General features: G+C 54.6%; 4 protein-coding genes and 1 non-coding gene across 5 annotated transcripts; 2 read left to right on the forward strand and 3 right to left on the reverse strand.

Moving 5' to 3' along the window:
* Positions 1–311: 311 nt before the first annotated feature.
* GLRG_12523 lies at positions 312–427 on the reverse strand. Its single transcript, XR_001139457.1, has one exon. It is a non-coding gene; the product is annotated as a 5S ribosomal RNA (ribosomal RNA).
* Positions 428–2656: 2229 nt separating this feature from the next.
* GLRG_06997 (uncharacterized protein) lies at positions 2657–4546 on the reverse strand (the record flags this gene model as incomplete). The annotated part of the gene is made up of 2 exons (XM_008097682.1): positions 2657–2919; positions 2974–4546. 2 exons carry the CDS (start codon positions 4544–4546, stop codon positions 2657–2659), a joined length of 1836 nt encoding a protein of 611 aa, XP_008095873.1.
* Positions 4547–4842: 296 nt separating this feature from the next.
* GLRG_06998 (uncharacterized protein) lies at positions 4843–5185 on the forward strand. The gene has a single exon (XM_008097683.1). It carries the CDS (start codon positions 4884–4886, stop codon positions 5166–5168), a length of 285 nt encoding a protein of 94 aa, XP_008095874.1. The 5' UTR covers positions 4843–4883; the 3' UTR covers positions 5169–5185.
* An 8891-nt stretch (positions 5186–14076) lies between these two features.
* GLRG_06999 (uncharacterized protein) lies at positions 14077–14313 on the forward strand (the record flags this gene model as incomplete). Its single annotated transcript, XM_008097684.1, has 2 exons — positions 14077–14160; positions 14242–14313. The coding sequence occupies 2 exons, from the start codon at positions 14077–14079 to the stop codon at positions 14311–14313; spliced, it is 156 nt and encodes a 51-aa protein (XP_008095875.1).
* A 992-nt stretch (positions 14314–15305) lies between these two features.
* On the reverse strand, positions 15306–15723 carry GLRG_07000 (uncharacterized protein; the record flags this gene model as incomplete). The annotated part of the gene is made up of 2 exons (XM_008097685.1): positions 15306–15592; positions 15720–15723. 2 exons carry the CDS (start codon positions 15721–15723, stop codon positions 15306–15308), a joined length of 291 nt encoding a protein of 96 aa, XP_008095876.1.
* Positions 15724–16634: the final 911 nt, after the last annotated feature.

The following is a 16634-nucleotide window of genomic DNA, read 5'->3' on the forward strand; positions in this document are numbered from 1 at the left end:
ACGGCGTATTCAGCGACAGTTTGTGGTTCGATTCGGTAGTTGAATGGTTCGATGGCTGATTCCTCCTACTTGCGCCTATTCAAACCTCGTGTAAAGTCATAGAAAAGTAATAGTGCCTACAGTATAGTAGCAGCAGTAAGGTATCAAGTTTAACCACTTTTAAACTAAGTAAGAGAATATAGTAAATAGTATTGTAGAGTCAGACTACGGTAATGCTAACGTTAGGGGAGTGGGGACAACATCGTGAGATGTGCTAATACGGTGGACCCAAAACACTACTAACTACACCACGTACCCAGAAACAGCAAAAAAACATACAACACCAGGTATTCGCTGGTCGTCACCGACCCAACTACTAATCCGGCCCTCACTGGCTTATCTATGGGAGAGCGGACGGGATCCCGAGTTTTCCAGTGGGTATGGTCGTATGTGATTGTCAAAGGACTCTGGTCGACTTATATCACGACGGAATAAACGACAACATGCTCATTCTTGCCGATGTAAGTTGACAGAATAGCGGCGCTCGCAGGCTTCTGTATATCCTGTCGTCGTTCTTAAGCGTGTGACTTTGTCCAGACATGATATCACAACAAAGGTGCCGTTCACTCTAGCCGTCTTCAACATCATGTAAAGTTTCGTGACGACTGAATAAGGTGGAGCGAAGAACAGCCTTGGAAGAGAACTGCTGGTCAGAGACCTTCAATTGCGAACGACTTGACGAAAAGAGCGAGGGTAATTATACTTGGTAGTACTCAAAGTAGAAGACATTATTGCGTGCAGTTACAACATTGCCCGCCGCCCTGGTCACGTCTCGACATCCATATCCCCAATGCCATTATACTTTCAAGGCTTCTTCCCACCCTCACCCCGAACCGCAGCGCAGCTCATACCAACCAAAGACAGTCTTCTACCCGACCATCAGCCGGGCACGCGGATCCCCGAGGTCTCGGACCCGGCGTAAACCCACAACAGCTCCCTCGCTCGTGGCATCCGCCATCGTCACCTTCCACCACCACGTCTCGAGTACCGGCGTGGCCGAGATACGGTGCCGCCCCAGAAACGCGGCCTGGAAAGCGTACTCATCAGCATCGATATCCTTGGGGCACACACATCACGATCCTTCGACGTCTTGCCACCATCGCCATTCGACGGAAGGGTCTGGTCGTTTACAGCGTGGCGTTCTCTGTAACATCAATACATTAAACTTGGCCGGGGAAACGGTCTTAGCAGGGGAGGCGGGGCAAGGAGTCCGCTGCAATCTCGACAGCTTACGCTAGCGGATGGTTAAGAATGCTGGATGCCGGATATCCCACTTTCGGACCTGCAAGAAGATGATGATAATGATAATAGCAATGTCTCGATATCTCAATATTGTTGTGGGGCGTATCCCCCAGTGCCATCTTCCATGTTCCTTTTTTTCTTTCTATAATCTTTTTCAAGTCGGGAACGCTAAACATTGGGGTTCTTCATCCACAAGGAGACCTAGGCTTGCAGAACCTCAGAATGCCCGGTCCTGCGTCGGCCCGGCGGGCGGCCTGGCCCGCTGCGCCTGCCCCTCCCACCTAGCTCTTGTCTGCTTGCTTGCTGGCTTGCTTGCAGACATATGTATATGCACATGACATGGCACGATGATTGGTATTACAGGCGGACCACAGGATCCTCCAACTGATGCCCTGGAATCTGATCGGCTGCCAGGTCGGGCCTATGAAGCCAACCAAGACTGGTGTACCTGGTGCGAGGAAAATGGGAATAGATGACAAATAGCCCGTTCATTCTTCTGTCTCTCCCCATCTGTTTAAACATCCCCCCTTGAGTGGTCCCTCTGATCTTTCTTTCTTCTCCCCTTCGGCGTAGTGGAACATAGCGTTCCGCCTGCCGAATGGCAGAAGGGGGGAGGCGGCCGGTCGCGGTCCTCGCAAGAAGAAAGATGAAGTCGGGGCACATCTGACGGAAGCGGTTCGTTACAAGATGGGCACCGAGGACCCAATCGGAAGCGCGGCCGGAGAGACGGCACCCTGGCCAGGATTCGAGCGCGAGTGACAGATGAGATCAGATCGTATTGCATGGCAAAGCATGTCAATCAGCGCGACTTGCGCGTCCTGCTGGAGACACACAACCGTTAAACAACAGTTATTGCCTGACATTGCGTCACCTCATGACTGATAACCCATGTAAACATGCACGAACGAATTCGGCCGCAGTAGTCTCAGTGAATCAACATTGGAGCAAGTTTCTTTTGTTAGCCATGTATGTGTCTGAAAGCGAGATGAAAACGCAGCCCTTGAAATGCAAAGAGCTAGGGGAACAACAATATGCCTCAAAAAAGAAGTACCAAAATCTTTCCTTCCCCCCAGACTCCGGATTACCCATCGTGCAAAGTACCAAGCCCGAACTCCGTCGTTGAGATAACAAGAGAATTGCAGACCCAAAACTGTCCCAAACGAGATTAGGGGTATGATGCTCTCCGTCTATGGCGCAGAAACCTCGAATTAACGCCCCTAATGTGACCCTTTGTTGCCGTGCTCGCATGCTCGTTGTCGTGGAAAATGGAAAAAGAAAACGACTATCGCGGGAAAAAAAAAGAAAAAAAAAAGCAAATATTGCCGATTGACTTGGCGTCTCGAGTCGCCCATTGTGGAGAGTCCCCGGCAAGGACTCAAGGGAGGGCGGCGACACTTCCTGCCAAAAGTGCGTAGTTGGCCAGCTTCAGAGATAGTACCCGGGAACGAGGGTAATCAGGACTAATGATCATGCGCCCGTCCTTGTTGTATCCGACTTCCCCAAATGACTCGCTCAACTGCTCAAACTTTGCGTTAGGCCGGACCCGATTTAGCTCTGCTAGGATGTTATCGCTCCAAACACCAGAGCACCAGCCGTCTCTCAAGACAAAATACGGATTCAGAGGAGGGACAGGAGAGTCTAAAGCGAGTTAGCAAAAGGGTCAAATAACGAGGCTGGGAGGGCAAGACTCACCCAGATCCACAAAGCGAATCCGCAGGTAGTCCAGAGCCTTGAGGGCCGACATGGAATGGATACCAGCCAAGACAAGCATTTCGAACGAGTGGATAAAGTTCATGTCCTGAATACCACTTCCCGAGTCGTGAAATTGTGATACCGGGCGGCAACAGTTCTTGACCGTGAGGTCGATCGTCTTGAGACGGGTCGTTCTTGGATCGGATCGGATGGCGGCCATGTTGAAGAAGTTTTTGCAGACGCGGCCGGTGTAGGCCAAGTGTTCGAGGGCAGGGGTCGCCTCGGCCAGCCTTGTGCAGAAGTGGACTCGGTTGGAAACCTTCATGTAGAACGGCGGGCAGGTGAGTTCGCGCCGGTAGTCGCTCTCGAGGCAGAGGTTAAGGTAGGTGAGGTTCGTGGGCAGTTTGGGAAGAATGCTAGCCATGCTCAAGTAGCTCTTAGACTTGGGCTTGCTGTAGGAACCGTGCCACTCGCTGAGGTTTGGCAGGGCTCCTAAGACGGCTGCGAAGTCCGAGTCGTCGCGCATCAAATTCCACTGTCCCTTGGTGACCAGGGTGCGTACCGACTCGAGAGTGGGGAGATGCCAGCCTGCGGGGCGCTTGTTCCAGCTATGCTGCACCTTGGGCGCCTTCTTCCTCTCGCCGCCTTCAATGGTGAGCACGCAGACGTCGGGCAGAGCAAGGGAGACAAAGGTGAAGGCCTCTTCCAGACTGCAGTTGTTGGCGGGTAGGGTGTAGGTCGCGTTGGTCAGGCCGTCCATGGTCACGGTGGGGAGAGCTAGGGTGGTGCTTAGGGCCAAAGGACCGTACTTGGGCTGAAAGACGGGGAACCATATCTCGATATGCTTGACGTAGCGGCGGAGGTGATTGTGCTCGCTAAAGTATGCCATGGCCAGCTCGAGCGATTCGATCGTCGCCTTGATCTTGATGTGACGATAGAGACGCTCCTGGATCAGGATGCGCCATACGGGACTCACGAGGGCAAGCTCGGACAGCTCCCTACGACGAGAATGGCGCAGGGCGGTCCCCCAGCTCTTGGTCACGCTCTGCATGCCAACAGAACTCTTGGATGAGGTGGAGACTCGGTAACCGAACAGATGATCGAGGATGCATTCGTGGATCTCAGCGGGAAGGTCGTTTAGGTTCAGGGTGGGTGAGGCGTCGGGGGCGTCGAGGGAGTAGAGAGGAGTGGTAATGCCCGAGCCTCCGTAGGCATCGGCGTCTTCGGCCATGGGAGTGCAGCAATCCGAGTTCCGTTGATCGGGATGTAAAAAGGGAGTGCTACTCGGGCGCGTCGGGGGCACGAAATCATTGCTCTTGGCCTGTTCAAGGGGAGGACTGGAGGGGCCGGGAGAGACTGGGTTGGATGCGGTATTGAGGATGGTGGTCAGGATAGAGGCGGAGGCGGTCATAATCGAGGTCAACTCTTGGGTAGCGTTGGCGCTGGCATTGTAGTCGTCTCGCGACTGTCTTGTTTCGATAGCGGAGGGGTGATCACGGTCTCGGGGGACTGTACTCGTGACGTTGGCGTCGTCGTCGGTTGGAGGGTAGGACTGTTCGACGCAAACGGACATGGTCGTCGGAGATGTCAAGAAAGCCTGTGTTTCGAACAACTGGGATTTGGGAGAGAACGAGGCGGTTCCTTGACCATGGACGGTCGGAGAAAGGGGGGGGGGGGGGATGTCGTCGTTGTCGTCTTCGTCGTCGTCGTCGTCGTCGTCGGCGGCGGAAGGGCAGGCAGACAAGGGCGGGTTTGATAATCAGGCGGGAGTGAGAAAGTGTGTGTGTGTGTGAGTAGGAAGGGGAAAAAGATGAAGGGAGATTGGTCCGGGCTGCTTTGACGATGGTGGGGAAATGAAGTCCCAATAATTCAGAGACCCTGGATACCCAGACCAGGGGAGGGGCACAACAATGCCGAGGAGGAGGAGGAGGAGGAGCAGGAGGAGAGTGGTGGTGGTGGTGGTGGTAGTGCTTTGGTGCTTTGGTTATTGGGTGTTGGCTGTATTCGTCAGGTTGATCCCAGTGGACAGTAGCGTTGCGCTGGGGTCGCTTTACTCCGCCCAGGCCACTTTACGCGGTCGGTCGCGTGCGCAGGCGGGAGAGAATGGTCCAATGAGGGGGGGTGGGTGGTTGGGTTCGTTTGATAAGAGCGAGAGGGAGAGAGAGTGGAGAGGAGAGGAGGAGAAAAACAAATAGAGAGAGAGCAATATTGGGGATACGCAGGGAGGGAGAGTGGTGTGAGAGGATGAGAGAAACGGAATACTTGGGAAGGACAAGCGTTAGGGGCGGCCGGAAAGATGGGAGAAGAGGAGTTTAGTCCAATAGTCAATTCGTCGCAGGTCCCTTGGGCCAACAACCCAGACCAAACCGAACCAGGCCAGGCCAGTCTCAAAGGCAAAAGAAGGAGGCCGTGGAAAAATATGGGGAGACAAAAGGAGGGAAATGGTGCTCAATGTTGTGTGTGTCTGGGAATGAAACGGGCACCGGACACTTGCAAAGTGGTCGAGCGGCAGGGGATTTGCAGGACAGGATTAAAACCCCCCCAAATAAAATAATAATAATAATAAAGGCTGTGTTTAGCGCGCGGTGCGTGTGTGGTGTGGTGGTACCTTATACAGCAGATACGGGACGGTCAGGTAATAATATTGCGAGAGCCGTCACGGCTGTGCAATGCGCGTTGGGCGATGGTGAGGCAAGCAAATGCGGGCGGCGCAGGTGCCCCCCTCAGCTCAGCTCAATCAATCTTGCTTCACCTGAACGGGGGTGGCGTGCTTTCGTGCTGACCGACCAACTGATTAATTGCCCGTACCAACCAACCTACCTATCCGGGGTATTACAACCGCATACCTGGGAATGGAATTCATCCAAATGTCGCTAACGAGACTCGACCCGAAAGGGGGATGGACTATATATCACGAGAGGGAAACCCGACAGGATCTTGCTCGAGTCACTGTGGCTTGTTGGTTTGTTCTGTAATACAAGTACGTCGCAAGATTTGTTTGTTTGGGAAAGGAAATGGCAGATTACTCAGTGGGCAAGCAATAAGGGGGAATAGGACGGTACCGAAATCAAGAAAATCAAAAGATGAGAAGAAGAACCAGAGCCAGATCAAGAACCACGGTAAGAATTATTGCTGCTGGATGCACACCGCAGACTCGGAAGATGACGAAACAATCAAATCGATATGTCCAATCCATTCTAGAGTCCCCCGAGGTACTCCGTACAGATAGATACACCAGTACGGATATCGCACCTAGGACTCCAGGTAACCAGCAGCAGGTAGGGAGATCAAGATGCAAATCATCCGGTCGGCACTAGTTGGCTAGTACGTTGTCGTGCATGGCACCGTCGGCCGGCGCAGAGTCAAGTTGAGTCTGGCCTATAATCCTTCCTCCCACTCCGCCTTGCCTTCGTGCATGACCAACCACATTCGGTCTTGCCATGCAACGGAGCGGTCCGACTTTGATTGATTCCTCCGGCTGTTTTCTCCAAGTGTACGGACACTCCGTATTAGGTATCTATTGCCTTCCCTTATTCCCTGATCAAGGGTCCATCGGCGGCAAGAGCGTCATTCTCGCCCTATCTGTTCTGTGTCTTGGTCCGTCCCTTTAAGGACCTACCTATCCTATCTTGGTAGGTACTCTTTCTTCTCCGTATCCCTCCTGCCTGCCTTGAAGATACATACATACCCGAGTGCTTACCTCATCCGTTGATTTGAATTTGCACCATGTGGAAAGTCCAAAGAGGCAATAACCTCACACTCCACACAATGCACCACCTGTTCTGCTTTTGCTCCGCACTGCGCAGCACTGCAGGAGATGGTAAGCCCGAGCCATTGCCCCGCGCCTGCTGCATGAACTCAATCCATCTTTTGCTTCGTCGCGACACATTCTCTCTCCCTCCCTCTCTTGTCCTGCAACACACCGCTTCGGTCTTGCCCGTGTGACAGGCAGCAGGGGCAGTGACTGGAATGCGACCATCAAATCCACAGCGACGTCCATGTCGGTTGCATCAAACATCGGAACGCGCTCATATCCCGCAACAGCTGTCTACGGGGGCTGGTCAACGACCGCTTCGCTCGCGGCCGAGTATCTGATCAGAGTTCAGCCTGGCGACATGACAAAGATATGATGATGCCAACACGTCCTACCTACCCGTGGTACGTTCGTAACGAAACAAGCTTGCCTGAGTTTCGCTGATAACTTTGGCCAGCCTTTTATTCGTCGTTTCAACTTGTTCTACGACAAGCATGCTGGCTGCTACACTCAACCTTGACCGGCGGCACAGGGGGTCACGCGGGACGTCTACTTAGCTCAAAGGGCCCGCAGACTTTAACCTTGATTCAATGTCATGACAACGATGTCAGGTCTCCGCCGAAGAATCTGCAAGTCAGTGGTTTCTTTGGACGAGCGGTTCCGTTTCCGGGTGAACGCATTCCATCGCGCCCGCCTCCCATCGGCCGAGATCGCTACACGGCGGCTCTTTCCAAGACGACCAGCCCCAACAATGTTGCTTTGGAATGTATCGATGCCGCAGAAACCAAACACACGGGAATTTAGGAGACAGAGGGCATGCCCTTCTTATTACTACCGTTGAGTTGCCACTTGACTCTCCTTGCATCGGCTTCGATATCCATGTCACTGGGACCTGACAGAATCCTGGCGTGTCGCCAAGACCAGCAACCAAGGTCACCGGAGTTGCCAACTCTCTGGCTGGGTACCTGTTTCTTGCTTTGTTTGCTTGATTGATCGCCAGCTTGTTGAAAACGCCCGGACAAAACCGAATGGTACTATTGAAACGAGGTGGGCAGTGGCATCGTAGGATTTGCTCGGTCAGGATCGAAGTGGCAGGTGAAGAATGGCCGTTGCAGCGACACCGACCAGAAGACGATGAATTGGTCCGGAAGCCAACGGGGGAAAGCATCTATCGTGACGCCGAAAGGGTCTTGAGCGGCGAATTTGCCGGCAGCTGCCCTCGATGGACGGCCGCGAGTCTTTACCGACAACAGGGCATGAATACGACCGGCAGACCATATGATCACGGCTTGTGTCGTTGCAATTGCGGCAATTCCACAGCATCGAATACAAATGCACCATGGCTGCGGCGTTAATCGTCGGACATGTAACGCGAGCCTTTACATTACCAGGATCGAGGGACAGAATATGTGTCGAAGACAGACGTACGCTGTGGTGGCTTGCCAGCACTTGAGATGCACACGCGCTTGGTGAATATCAGAGGCAACATGCCAAAGTCTTGGCAGTGTTCGAGCAGGGAGGAGCATGGTGTTATTAAATTCGAATAGGCGGAGAGGGACGCGCCAGCATCGCACAAAGATGACGACGAATGTGGTTTTGGGTATGACCATGTTGAAACCGTCCGACGGGGACTGCTCCCATCCCGTCCTGTCGGGAAATGCAGGCCCCGCGGGTTGATCCCGACAAGTACGCCGTGGAGGAGTCCTCAACTGTATTCGCAAGAGTCGGGTGAGATTTCAATATCCAAGTCGACCTGAGCAGTTTTTCATGTCTTGCGCGGTTTGTTGTGCCTTGTTGGCAGCTCCAGAGGTGGCAAGTCCGTAATCGGCAGGCCTGAGTACCGGCCAAACGCCCGGCCCTCTGTGGAGATGATCGACAGATTGCTGGAGGAAGGCGAAGGGGCTGACCAAGTGAGATGGAGATGGCGGCGGCAGAGGTTCCAAGATACTTGAGAAGCCGATCAATGCACACTGCCTAGCTGCTTTGCCAGGCAAGAGTACTGGTAATATCTTGTTCTGGGTGGGCCGCCGCTGCAGGATCCAGCAACAACAAATCCTGGATTTCGATTCCCCATTCTTTTTCAAGGTCGAGATGTCGTGGCGGGTACGATGACAAAGTCGTGATGGAAGGATGGATGGAGTCTACTGCGTAGACGCAGCGAGCGACGTCTTTCAGCAAAGTTGCATCGTGACGGGGATGCGCCCCTCCTCAAATCTCCAACCCCGCTGCAGTGGCGGATAGCCGAGATGGGTAGACGATGGCATGGCCATTTTAGACAGCCGAGGGCTTCATCAAATGTCGGTTACGCGATTGAGCCCTTCGCCTCAGCAGTCTGGCTAGCATGAGTGGTGGTTTGCCCCCCCCCCCCCCCCCCCCACTTGGGTATCGGATCCTCAAGCTCATCTCCAGCCCTTCCCCCCTTTCAAGACCGCCGCCCTTGCCTGCGCAGGCAACGGTTCATGGGACAAGTACGGATACGCGTTGGCGACTAGATTAACCAGCAGATGCATGCCTGCCTACGCCTGCCATCCAGTTCGATACGGAACAGAGCTACTATGGGATGGGATGGGATAGGAACGGATGGTATGGGCCCATGGGCGGCTGTTGGAGTAGCATTCGTCACCTCGTCTTCCGCGGCGTCTCCAGAACCCATGTGTTCCCCTGCGTGCAGGCCATGCCCTCCGACTACACTAGGCAGTATTACCGCAATCTATTGGAGAGAGCAGGCCGGAGGAAATCCCAGACAAGCGCTGTCCACCCCTGCTCCTCTCGCGACGCACGACTTGTCAAAGGTCATGGATGTTTCATCCATTGTTGACGTCGGACCTCTGATCCAATCGCACACGGCGGGACTCGCCGCGCCACGCCGTTTCAAAGTTCCCGATTGGATATCGCTCACTCTCTTGCCGAACACTGTCAACTGGGTAGAACCCCTTTCAGCGGTGCAAAGCCAGCTGCTGGCCGTTCACCTCCACTGCCACCTTGTCTACACTACTCCGTACTAGGCCTGTAATGGGCCATGGCATAAACCGTGCTTTCTATTAATCTATTTCGTTCACGGCAAGCTCACCGCTGTAAACCCTCGGTCGTTTTCCAGACCTCAGCCTCTGCATGGTATTTATTATATTATACCCGCGCGACAGATAGGGACAGGTTGGTAACATTGCAGGGCCGGTGTCATGTGCTGCTGCTGAGGATGGCCCATATCGGCCGCGGCTCGCAACAATGACCTCCCGGTGCATCCTAAGCACTCTGTACACGATCACGGGAGCGCGCAAGCATGCCCAGCAGGTGTCGATGCGTGCACGGCTACACATCGCGCGCGAAATGTACACCAGTCCAGGAATCCTAGACTGGAGTTGGATGGCGTCTCTTTGCGGCTGCTGTCGCAAGCCACGCCCGCGGGCGGCGCTGTTTTTTGTCCATCCCACATGCCGTTGTGAAGCAAACATTCCACATGGTCCCAGACGGACGGAAACCATCATGAAGCGCGCCGTCGTCAGCTCGCGAGAGCAGAATCGCACAAATAGGCGCAATGCTACGCTGCAGCCTCCGTTCCGCCTCCCGAATAGACCGTATCGTCTGCCTCCTTAAAGGGGCAGATTGTTTGAGGCTGTGACTGGTTTCCAACCGACGCTGAAGGTCTTGGCAGTCGCACAATCAGACAACCATTGGCGGGCATCATACGGAGTACGTGGGTGGCACATCGCCATTGTGTGCGACTGTGTTCCGTAACAACACACCATCTAATTACAGTAACCGTACCAAGGCGGGACGACGCCTACCATTCAGGCACACTGTCACCCACTGCACCCACGCCCACGCATCTGTGAGACATGGCCACGCAGCTTGATCTCACGGTCCAAGAGACATGGGAGATCGCTCCATTCCGAGATGGGGGGAGGATCCCGAGATTGAACCCTGGCTCGGTAGCGCATACCAGATTGCAATAGGTAACTTGCAGAAGGAGTTCACGAGAGGGGTGAACGTGCTTCTGCGCTAGGCCTCTAGACGGTCGATTACCTTTTCTCAACCTGGCCCAACCAACCGTCTTGGGGTTTGAAGCCAGGCTTCCCGAGTAACGAGTACAGACGTGGTGTCAGAGTTCACCATGCGTTCCGGATTGAATAAATGTCGCAGGAAGACAGCTTGATTAGAGTTGAAAGCCGTCATGCGGATCGTATCCCCTTGTTCCGAGGGTCGGCCCTAATCCGTCCAGTCAACGGCTCTGCACGGGCCGGCCGTCTGTCTGTCTGTCCGTCTGTCTGTCTGTCCGTCTGTCTGTCTGTCTGCCGACGGTCTGAAATGAAGGTAACGTTGGCGGTTTAAGCACAATAAGGTCCATCGACGCTGGACAGGTCAGTCCACAGTACAGTGTTGTCAGGAGGGGGGCGCGCCGGGGGCTAGGAAACGGTCAAGGGGCAGCTGGCCAGACTGCTTCTAGGTTCGGCGCATAAATGTCGAAAATAGAGTGAAGGGCGGAGTATGTCGATCGCGTTCTGGGCAGGCCCCCCAGGGAACAACCGTGCGGAGCTGGGAACTGGGAACTCTGCCAACCAGCGTCCAATTGACGAAGGGCGCTGTGAATGCGTGGGACTCAAACCATCAGTCATCGAGGGGCTGTCTTTGGCGAAATGGACGACGTACAGGTATGTGATACCGGGGCAGAGCATACAGTATTATTGTGACACCTTGCTTGATCAGACTAGAGCAGCCGCAGCCGCCGCCGCGTAGGTCCTCAAAGCTTGGCTTCTGGAGAAAGGGTACGGTATGGCGACGCTGCACAACGGGAGACGGGCTTGGCATGTTCCCAATGGCTTCTTTTTGGGGGTTTGTGACAACAGATCACCGACATTCCCACCAAACGCTGTGCTGCACGTCCCAGGGTCTAGCGGTTTGGAACGGGGGAGGGAGAGGGAAAGGATGCCTGACAGGAGAATGGTGACAGGGGAGGCGCGGGAGACGACGGCCTTTGAGGGTGTCTGCGGTCGGTCTAGGTATGAAGACGATTCTGGCCTGTTCTCCGCATCACGTTCGATCCCATCGAATCGTAAAGGGGCGCACAAGCACACACACACACAAACCCGTCAAACGAGGCCACAGACGCCCGACAATCTCCCGCGAAAATCCAAAATCTAGAGGTTAAGCAAGGGAGGCACGGGTTTCAACGGTTTCGAGGCACGCTCCTCAAATGTCGTATTCTACCGTGATTGCTGAAGACGCGGGTCGATGCGATGGTGGTATAGCAGGCAGTCAGTCACCGCCGGCATGTTGCTGTTTACGTTGTTTCCTGCATGATGCCAACGTTGGGAGTGGCGCGTACCCCTGGCGCCTTGCTTCGGGTGAGAATTAAACGGCAACATTTAGACGCCTGTGTCAACGGTAGCTAAGCTAGTCAGCCTAGATATGGTGTACATATCCGTACAGACTGGGTGGAAAGCCATGGCGGCGTATGCCTTCGCCGCACGGCGATGACCAAGCCACGACCCACGAACCGACAATGGCTTCGAGAGCGGCCTCGCGCCTTGTGCGTCGGGGCTCGTGGACTTGAGGCATACGGTTTCAACGGTTGCTGGTACTCCAGTCAGACTTTCCAGCGGGGAGTGGCATGGAAGTCGTGCGTCCCAGGAAGGGACCTTGTCGGGAAGACACGCACGGCGGTCGGGGATAGTGGGACAGAGGAAGACGGCAGCAGCGGCGGCGTTACAGTTATGGTGTTGGTGGAATAAAAAGCTTCATCCCGGGGGTGGGGAGTCGGCAGTCTGAAAGGATGGGCCCGAGACAGCTGTAAGTGCAAAGCCTATCTGACCAATTCAGTACACCTTGGCTGTAGTTTGCGTCTAGGCGCATCTCAGGGTTGCCCCGAGGGTTTGCACAGTTCCATGCCGCCGTGGAGAGAGGCTTTGCATAGCTGAAGAGACTAGGCAGAGGGAGGGCCTATATGTTGATGGTTGATGGCGTCGGCGGCCCTATCAAAAGGGGGATTTCATACAGGACTGGGGGGGGGGGGGGGGGGGGGGGACCGAAGTGTGACAGAGCAGAGTGATGATGGTAATGAGCAATAACCAAAGGCACCAATAGTACGGAGTATACATGGTATTTACTATACGTACGCATACCGAGGTATACAAGTACGGTAAACCTCCGAGGAGGGTTATGGTCTGACGACGCGGATTTGCAGTGGTCTAGTCCACCCATGCCCGTGGTGGGGTGTTTTCTTTTCGTGGTTGTGGGGACTTGTGAACAGCCGAAAGTGTGTGTGTGTGAGAGAGAGAGAGAGAGTGTGTGTGTGTGTGTGTGAGTGTATGTGTGTGTGCGTGTGTGTGTGAGCTGAGAGCAAAAGGCGAGGCTCGTTTTGACTGAATGAATTTGATGGAGATCCATTTCTCCATGAGGCGCTGGACTTTTGGACGTTACAGATTTAGTCGAAATGACAGGGTCGAAGCCCGCGCCTGTGGTGGGGCCGGGGGGGGGGGGGGGGGGATGAGAGGGAAGGAAGCAACGATGGAGATAAGGAGGCGCCGAGATCTACGACGTAGCGTCGCCAGACGCTGTGCTCGTTTGACTTGGCACGGCCAGTCATCGGTGCGCTTGGCTGCCGCATCGCCCAAACGGGGAACCGCGACGGCTTGGCGCTTGACCATCGTGGGTTCGACTGTCGTTGGCAGTGGGGGCGGAAGGACATTGGAATTTGGGGCTAGGTCGTCGAGATACGTACCGAGATACGTACTCTGTGATCTTCGTGCCCAAGACCAGGACGTCCTGAGAAAAAAAGAGTACGTACCTGTCCAGGGGGTGGGCGAAGGATCGTGGAAATGGGCACGAGGTGGGCGGAGGAAGGTTTACCCCACTACGTCCCTTCCTACTTTCAACAAGTCGTGCGATGACCCAATGAAGCAGACAGCAGGTCCAGCCGGAACTGGTGGAGGAGGGGCAGGAGGAGCAGGAGTAGGAGAAATGGAAGGAGGCGAAGAGCGAGGAATAAGAAAAAGAAGGGAAAACAATTAAATCATGGGGGTCAAGGAACGATCCGAAAAGGCATGCGCACCGGCATCGAGCGTGTTTGTAGTTTATTACTCCGTACAGACCGAGACCTTTTTCTGCGTTCCAATCCGAGGTAGGGGGGAGGGGAGTGAGAGAGGGACCAACCAGATCGATCCCCCCCATCCGATGTTTTACCCTTTTGTGTTTTTTGTGTATGTGGGTGTGTCTCGAACGGAATCACGCACAAACGCATCTCAGCTATCTGACGCATCGGAGACACAGAACGAAGGGGCCGGGGGGGGAGAGAGAGAAGGGAGGGCCAGATGGGCAGATGTTACCTGCAGGACGGCGGCGGGCGGTCGACTATGGTTCTTCTGAGCGTGCTCGCATGGCTTCAGCGGACAATGTTCCTCGAGGCGGAGAGTGACTGTTGTACGACGGCGGCGGCGGTAACGGGAGGCAGACAGGCGCCTCTGCCGCTCTTTGGCATTACACCAACCAAAAAATGTTGATTTGAGAGACACCGTCAGGTCGGGTTGGACGACGTCTACGGCCCATCCATCTCACCGATTGCCGGCGTTGTCACCGCCGCCGCTTGGTGAGGTGATAGCATCTGGTACCTTGCCTTAGCTCGCATCGCATCCCACTTTCCCAGCCCGGACTACGGTGGACTGACGTGCGTCTGTCCTGCTGCCCACGCCTAACCATCCCGTTCCATTTAGCGTACAACATTCAAGCCTCCCTGACCGCCCGCGATGGAGAAAAGCAGCTCCCTGTTTCCGCAGTCCACTACAACCAGGGCATATATAGAGAGGGAGCGTGTGGCAGAAAGAACAGAAGAGACGGAAAGTGGGCAATGAACAGAGGAGGACCGAAGTCTCGCCCTTTTTCCTCCTCCCGAGTCCTTTTCCCCGAGTCCCTCTCCCATCACACCCTCCCCCCCTACACGTCATGTCACCAGCAGCTGATCTGGGCCACCCCTTACCGTGCCCGTCCCTCAACAGACGACGGAGTGGGCAAAGGCGAAGCAAGCTCGATATGGTCTAGTGGCAGCCCGGCCTGGCAACACGACCCCCCCTGGTCGGAGCCTCTGCTGCTTAAATTGCCTGTGGGCAAGAGGAGACCTCACCCTTTCCTTCCCTGGCACAATATCTGTATATCTGAATTTGCCCTTCATCAGGGGGGCGGGAAGGCGGGCTGCACTTTTGCGGTGGTGATGATCCGGAGCAGGAGTCGCTCGTCCGGAATACCTACACCCTCCTCCAAGTGCGGGAAAGAGACGAGAACACTTAGCAGCAGAGGAAGAAGAGTAAGGAGAAGTACAAACAAGGCCAAGCTGGCTCTCTCTCTTTTGCCTGCTATCCTGTGGTGGCCTTGCGGAGTTGATGCGCAACGCGCCAAGCCAAAGGAGAAGTAAGCAAGCCATGGCGGCACGGGGACGGCGGGTACGTACCCCTTGGCGGAGGGTGGAATTAAAGGTAGGTGCGAACAACGCATGTATACGTACCTATCCACACTGCCGCTGAGAGGAGGAGGGTACGTACTGTTTCTGGTCGACTTCCCCATCTGCATCTCACTCTCCGTCTCTCTCTCTCTATCTGTGGCGTCTTTCGCATGCCTCCTGGTTTCCCCTTTGCGTCTGCGTCTGCATCTGCATCTGCCTCGTGGGCATCATCGACACTTTGTCTTGTTCTTCTTCTTCTGCTTCTTCTTCTCCTCCTCTCACTTCGTCCTGCCGTCTCTCCTGACTTGACCTCCCTCGTCCCTTTCCCGGCCTCTCCGCGCCGAGCCGCCACCCCGCGGTGGACTTAGTGGTCAAGACATCTGCGTTAATCTTGGCAATAAGCACCCTCGCAGTAATCTTGGCATCATACTCGTGGCCTACGTTATTCAGCAATGCTCAACTCGTCCCTTATCCTTGTTGTCGTTCGTCCTGCTACAAGACCTTGTTCTGTTCTGGATCCAGTATATCCATCGGCTGCATCCATCCACGGCGACATGTTGTTACTCATGCTCACACTCACACTCACACCCGCATTCTCACACCCCACCGCTACCTTACGCAATCTACACGCCCCCCAGAACAAGACCCAAGACCCAAGGGCCCCCAGGTCATGATGGTGAAGAAGGTCAAGGCCAGGCAAGGTCAAGGTCAAGAAGCATGCACCAAAGCACCACCAAAGCACACAAACCAGGGCCCAGGTCTAGTCAACGAGTGCCAGCCCCAGGACACGCAGGGCACCCAGGAAGATGGACGACGGACGAAGGACGTAACAGCCGCCTGCAGAGAAGGGCACCTGCACCACCACCAGCATCAGCAACCAAACCAAACCAAACCAAACCGCAGAGATACTTGATGTACCCCTGACCCCGGTCATCAACCCCCCCTCCACCCCCCTACCCCCCTGGTCGTTCCCCTTCCTGTCCCCGTCTTTATTTTTCATCGTCCGTCGTTATACTTAAGTTACTGTCCACAACCTCTTCCGTTCGACCTAGCTGTGCTTGGCCTTTCGTCTCTTACTTCTTCTCTTGCTACGTCCCTCTCTCGTCTTTTTTTATTTGCTCATTATACCTCTCTGTTTTCTCTCTCCCTCCACCCTCCCACGAATTCTTTTGCTACATATCCTACCTCGCACCCACCGCGTGGCCGGTTAGCTAAAAGAATCACCAACCCGCTCCCGCCTCTTTCTTATTCCGATTCTTCAACTTTTCATTTATTACATCTTTCACCTGGTTCGGGTATTTTTTCAATATTTTCGAACGCTTTGGGATATACGACGAGTAAAATATCCAGTAGCGTTGCATCGTGATAGGATCTGGATCCTTTCTACTCGCTCTCAGCATTCGCATTGCACTCCTTGCTACCCAACCAAACCGAGTCACTCTCTCCTACACGACAACAGGAATAGACCTGCGGTCTTGA

This window comes from Colletotrichum graminicola (assembly GCF_000149035.1).
Source record: "Colletotrichum graminicola M1.001 genomic scaffold supercont1.28, whole genome shotgun sequence".
In the NCBI taxonomy this organism is placed as follows: Eukaryota; Fungi; Ascomycota; class Sordariomycetes; order Glomerellales; family Glomerellaceae; genus Colletotrichum; species Colletotrichum graminicola.